Source organism: Haliotis rufescens, unplaced genomic scaffold (genome assembly GCF_023055435.1).
Source record: "Haliotis rufescens isolate VD_foot unplaced genomic scaffold, xgHalRufe1.0.p SCAF_20, whole genome shotgun sequence".
In the NCBI taxonomy this organism is placed as follows: domain Eukaryota; kingdom Metazoa; phylum Mollusca; class Gastropoda; order Lepetellida; family Haliotidae; genus Haliotis; species Haliotis rufescens.
The window spans coordinates 20351416-20358021 of NW_025963891.1; the positions used below are offsets into that span (position 1 = coordinate 20351416).

A 6606-nucleotide genomic window follows, 5' to 3' on the forward strand; every position below is an offset into this window, starting at 1 on the left:
TATACCTGGTACATGTTTATGTAGGTACATGAATATTTATTCTCTTTGCAACACATGTCCCACTTTTCACTCGCTATGCAATCTGATGGCAACAGGCACAAATTGAATTAATCTGGTGAACTAAATATTATATCACATAAGTTCATCGGGAATTCTTTGATAAACAATTTATGAGAAACAAAATGAAATAATAAGGCTAACTGTATAACATTACAGTTTATTGACATTCCGTGAAATAAGAATCATATCTTAATGAAGTCACGCTCGTCAGGTAGTAACTCTGCTATAGTGAAGAACAGTCGCCTTTGGTAACAGTCAGATCATCAATGGCAAAGTCACTTCTGTGGGCACTGCCAATGTCGCCCACTATTTTAACCTAAAACAAGGAATATCGGCGTTACACATGAAGCAATAGTACAAATGGTTAACGGTCAACTGGAGAGTACATCCGCAAGACTCACATTAAAAGGTTTCCATTGAGGTTGGCAAGAATCCTTTCACTATTCATTAGAAATCTCTGCTAAAAGCAGAGTCTCTGAAAAGATTCCGACTATGTCATGAGTATATGTTTATGAATCACTATCGAATAGGGGTGATACCAAGTGTCCACGAAAAGGTGAGTGTATCCTGCTCCACCGGTAGCACCCGTCACAAACACATGGAAAGACAAGTCAATTTGAAAGAAAGCAATACTGCATTTGATTTTGACTTTTGAATACTGCAATTCAGTTTGAATTTTGAACCTGACAATTCAGCATTTACAATCTTTTTGAGTGATATAGCATTGGTTCCATATCCTGTTAGGGACGTACCACGTCTAGCAGTCAACTCACCTTGAAATCCCCAGTTTTAACTTCGAGGTTGGTCATGTAGTGATGCCATCCGTGACCCTGATCACCAGACACAGTGTGCAAGTTCGTATCATGGCCTCCTGTTTGCAACCCTAGTTTCAGACTTCCGTCGTCGTGGCCATGCATGCTGTAGTAGACGCTCAGACAGTAGTTGCCTGCAGCGTATGTCTCGGACAAGAGGTAGCCTTTCTTGTGTTCATTTCCCGATGCTTCAAGGTAGGCATAGTAACCTGAAAGGTAATAAATAAAAAAGGGTTCTGTGCGTTTTCATAACAATATGTAATGAAAAGGCATTCATGGTCAGAATAAAATTCCACGAAAATAATAAATATTATTATTGCTTTGGGTTTTTTTTTTCGTTTTTCAACTCGCCCAGATGTATTATTTACTTATTGACTCCGGTATAGAGTTTTTGTACTAAGCATCTGCCCGCGGAAACACTTCAAGAAACAAATCATAAATTTCACATGATTTCCATAGCGTATAAGTATTACCTAACAAACCAAGAAATATTCGTCATTGGACAATAAATTGAATCATTGAATTGGTGAGTCTGGACGTGCTGCGCCATTGGTGATATCCTGCAGACAACCCACCTTTACCTGGCTACCGTCAGTCCGGAAGCCTGGCTTCCTATGTATTTCTGTTTGGCATTACAAAATATCATTAAATCATATGACATAGCTCATATGCGTTACTTCGGAAATGTCATTATGTTGAAGATTTTATGGGGTTTCAGAGTGTACCAATGACACGCTAGAAACATCCCCATCACTCACCGCTTGATGACCCGGAGTTATCAGTCGTGGGTCCTGTGTGTGAGGTCGGAGTGCTTCCTCTGGTACGGATCCAGTTAATGTCTCCACCATTCTGCCATTTGCAGAGATCAGTTTGGAAATTGCATGTTTCAGAGGCTTCATGAAAAGATCAAAACACGTACCATTAATGATCGAATGTCCAAAGTTTCAAGGTTTCTTAATGAATACTAAAAGTAAAATTATGTTTAAGCCTTATTGATGCGATTGCTCAGTAATATATTTCAGCTGCTGTGTTAGACATGTTCACATCCGACCGAATGGGGATCGGTTGGTTCATATGCATACCGTATTCGACGTACGAAGCGCCCATGGCGCTCTCAAAATTAGAAATAGGAGGCTCTTATTAAAATATTATTTTGGTGAAAAAAAAACAGAGTGGAAAGATAAATTTCGTGTTCATGTTCAGATATATTTTTCCAGAATGTATTGCCAATAATTAAGGTTGCATATAACACACGAGTGCATATCATAGGCTAATAAATAAGTCTTGTGAACATTGATCAATCGGAAGGATGGCTAATTGGGATTGCTCACTAGACAATATATTCGCAAATATCGCCGTGGGCGCTTATTAGAGCGGGGCGCTTATTACGTCGAATGCGGTAACTTGACCGTGTATTATCGCATCACGATGGCGGCGCTCCTTGCTAGATTTTTTAACAACATGTTTATGTGGGCCATTGTTCAGACCACCTGAGATAAGGCACGTATGTTGGTAATGTTACTCCATTTAAAGATCACGAACGCTTTTGATATGGATATTAAACTTACACATAGAAGGATTTGAGTTGCGTTTCCCCGAATGAGTTGCACAGTCGTAGTAGATTTGTATTTCCTTAATGTCCCCAGGGCTAAGGTGGGTTCTCTGTCCAATCGACACCCCTGTCTTTTTGACGATGATCGTTGGCTTCGAGCGGTCTATAGCGAAGCTATAAGCGTTGTAATGCATCACGGACTCGTAGTCATAAGGAATCCCAAATGTGTCGGCTTCTACAGAGCTTTTACGGTCAAAGTTGTGTTCATGGCCTGAATTAATAAAAATCATTTGAAGTATGGATGAAGTGGTATGCTGAATTGAAGATTTCGCCTTGTGATATTCATTGTATTGACACCGCCAAAGAGGTTTATTAAAAAGTATATATTAACTAATGAATCAGTTCACTTTAACGAAACATTTATATTACTATCTAAAGATAAACTACAGTGAACTACGTTTATAACGAACACACTTATAATGAAGTGACGGATATAACGAATTGTTGTTTTGGATCCCGGCCATTTGCGGTATCCTTCAGTTGAAACGCTTATAACGAACTACGGTTATAACGAAAGAAAATATTGGTCCCTTTCAATTCGTTATAACCGAAGTTTACTGTTATCGTGTTACATACATTAACAGTTACCAGCAGATAGATGTAGCCCAAGAAAACTGAATTGAACAAAATAACTTCCAAAACGACCTTTCATAATGTGACTTTTCTCTATACAAGGTTAGCTGAGGTAACCGGATCTTTGTGCTGCTCCCTGTCACATAAAAATAACAAATTGAAGTCGCAATATCAAAGTTGTCCACAGGGAGCAGCACAGATATTCGGATCCACACCAATATCCCCTTAGGTGGTTTTATATAAAAAACATGTACCCTTCCCGATGTTGCTCCATTCAATAGTGATGTAATTATCTCTGTCGGGACGACTCTGCTCGTGCCAGAACCCAAGGGAGTGCATGGTCTCGTGCATGACGGTTCCTAACCTCATGCATCCACTGCCGAGAGTCACGACATCCAAGCCACTGTGACGTCCTACAGGAGTATGGCACCTGCACCAACATACATTTTATGGACTCAATGGTATGTTTTGAAATGACCCATTTGTTATATCGGCACCGCAGTGCATGTTGCAGTTAAAGCAGTTTGTGCTAGAAGGATGAAACCTGCATTGATCGTTGGAGATGTGCGATGAAGCATACCAAACCAAGCCACTCATTGTAACAATCCGTTCCCATTCCCAAACATAGGGTGATGGAGACATATTGTCACCTATGACTTTTCCATGCATTACTCTTGAATTTGCCATTTTGATTACACATTCAGCGCAGTTACATTGACGAAATGCAACCCCTTGTTAAAATATTTCCAAACCAACTACACGTTTGGTGAGCTTTCATTTCAGTTTAACACTCATGTTATTGCTGGAAGGACACACGATCAGTCATTGTAACTTTTCCTTCTTATGTATAGAGTACTTTGGTTATGGTTTGCATCACCTGTCATGCATCAGTTCATATGTTTGCAGGTTAATCCCTCCTTCATTGTTTGTTTGTTGTTTAACGCCGCACTATTCACACGGGTATAATCTCTCCTTCAAGTCAAGTGACACAAGCATATGTATACCTTTTTTTTGTATCTTTACATTTTGTATCAGAGTGATTTCAAGCAAATGGATCAGGTACGTATGTAGAACTTATGAAAGTTGCATGCATACTATTATCCAAGCAATTTGCTGATTAGTACAGTTTTGGTTTTGAAAGCATGATGGGTGCAGTTAGTTCTGCATATATGGACGATGTGAAAGAATACAATTATACAAGAAATAAGCTGAATAGTACAGTTTTGGTTTAAAATGAAAGATGGGTACAGTTGTACCATTGGGCGATGTGCAAGCGATATAACTGAATAGTGTAGTCTTTGTTTCAAATGCATGATGGTACGGATAGTTCTACAAATGGACGATGTGCAAGCATACACTCGTGCAAGCGATATAACTGAATAGTACAGTTTTTGTTTCCAAGGCATGATGGGTACAGCTAGTTCTACAAATGGACAATGTGGTATTTACCCCGATCCTCCCGCGTATCGTATGTAGGCATGCTCATGCGTGCGGGGTTTGAAAGTGATGCACGCTTTGCCATTGACCTTGGTCTTCTCATGAATTGTCTGCATGGCAGTATGAATGGTACTCTCCTCAGACGATGCTACATTAGAAAATCTATGTGTTAACCGAGATATGCATAGCAACGTGTGTGAAGTGCTCTCTGATATCGTTAAAATTCATTGTTGTTACGGCAGCATTCATGTAGCTGTTCTATATTCAAAACTATGTCATTGAAACATTTGAAATTTTGAAAATAACTATTTTGGAATGATTTCAAATTATAATTGTGATATTTATTGTTTTAATTTCCAATTATTGTATTTATTCATGCACATGTATTGAAATCCAAATTCATCTTTAGTTGTTTATATTTGTTCAGAACAACTTTTCATTGCTTACAGAAATGATGGGTGTCAATTTCGAAAGGAACTTCGCCATTTGGCCATCGGTAGTTTTTGTCTCTTCTCGCATTTCTGTCCTGTAAAATAGACGTGTTTTCACAATACCGAAGTTTGCATATATCGCAATGATTGAAAAATTTCATGTTATGACATGGTACTTTAAATACTTTGCCATTTTTTCTCATCTTATTTAATCATACACAAAACAAAATGCCTTACGTTGGGGTTTTGTCCTGGCATGAGAATGATATCTCCCTCGAAGAGGCCTGGCAAAAACAAATATTCATTTGGTTTATATAGTAAAATACTTTTATGACAAAAATGGATGCGTGGGTGGAAAGTGAATGCCTGGATCATATCCTTAAACAGGTGCAGTGGTGAGGTGAAATGGAGTTTAATATCGCGTTCAAAATTATTGCACTTATATAGCGACGTGATAATTAAGAAGACTTATACAAACTTTCGAAGAAAATCTTAATAATCTTCATTATTTGTGAACCTACCAGGGTTTTCTTCCGGGTACGCCTCTAGAAAAATAAAACAAGAATGGAACAATGAATACATGAACAGTCATTATCTTCAAATTTCACAAATTAATGCAAAAATTACAAAACAATTAAATGTTCATTTATATATCAATTTCAACAAACACCTTGTCACTGAGTCTATTGTAGCATATGTGTGTCATAACTGAGACTTAAATTGGTGGATGATGCATGTCATGGTATCCCAATTGCGTGGATCAATGCTCATGCTCAATCACTGGATTGTCTGGTCCAGTCTCGTTTATTTAAAGACCGCAGCTATATAGCTGGAATATTGCTGAGTGCGGCGTTAAACAACAAAAAACAAAACTGAGATGACGGTATGTCCACAGATCACAAACTGGCTGTTTGCATGCATTCACTTATGATAGCCAGTCATTAAGATAAGGTAGTGTAGCCAGGTGACGTGGTATCACACCATACATGAATGTTGCCTTACATCAGCCAAACAGTTGATAAACAGCTTTAGAAAAAGAATGTTATTCGTTTATAAATTAACGCTTGTAAAAGCGCTTACCTCAAAGCTATATGTTTATGTATCATATTGCACTTACCATCGAAGTCCGGAAGCTGAAAAAGAGAAACGAAGATTTTTTATTTCTTTACAAATAAGGTGTGAATCAAACTTTTGTTTAATGTTTCAAATTTGATCTTTAAGCATCTGGGGTATGTCGGTCTCTTTCCGTTAATACAATTATCAATTAATCTTAAATTCAAACTTAATCAAGCGTTTACTTTGTATGGTTTTAGAAAAGTTACGAAAATTTAATCAATAGTGATCTATTAAGTGAGTGAGTGAGGTTTTACGCCGCTTTTAGCAACATTCCAGCAATATCACGGCGGGGAACACAAGAAATTGGCTTCACACATTGTACCCATGTCGGGAATCGAACCCGGGTCTTCGGCATGACGAGCGAGCGCTTTAACCACTAGACTACCCGACCGCCCATATCGCCTATTAAGAGCGGTATGTGTAATATACTGACCTGATCTATTGGTACAGCAAGAGCATGCCCAACGAATAGGATGAGAACAACCCCTAACATGGTGCCTTCAAGAAGCCGTTCTGAAGACATAGTGAGTAAAGAAGCTAGTTATACTGATGATCTCTGTTCTTG

The 6606-nt window shown here is 38.4% G+C and overlaps 1 protein-coding gene across 1 annotated transcript; it reads right to left on the bottom strand.

The window, feature by feature from the left end:
- Positions 1–201: 201 nt before the first annotated feature.
- Positions 202–6606, bottom strand: LOC125382684 (astacin-like). Its single transcript, XM_048400925.1, has 11 exons — positions 6475–6606; positions 6043–6058; positions 5447–5470; positions 5163–5209; positions 4942–5020; positions 4507–4642; positions 3312–3487; positions 2441–2695; positions 1631–1765; positions 834–1081; positions 202–376 (listed from the first exon to the last, which is right to left on the bottom strand). The coding sequence occupies exons 1-11, from the start codon at positions 6562–6564 to the stop codon at positions 284–286; spliced, it is 1299 nt and encodes a 432-aa protein (XP_048256882.1). The 5' UTR covers positions 6565–6606; the 3' UTR covers positions 202–283.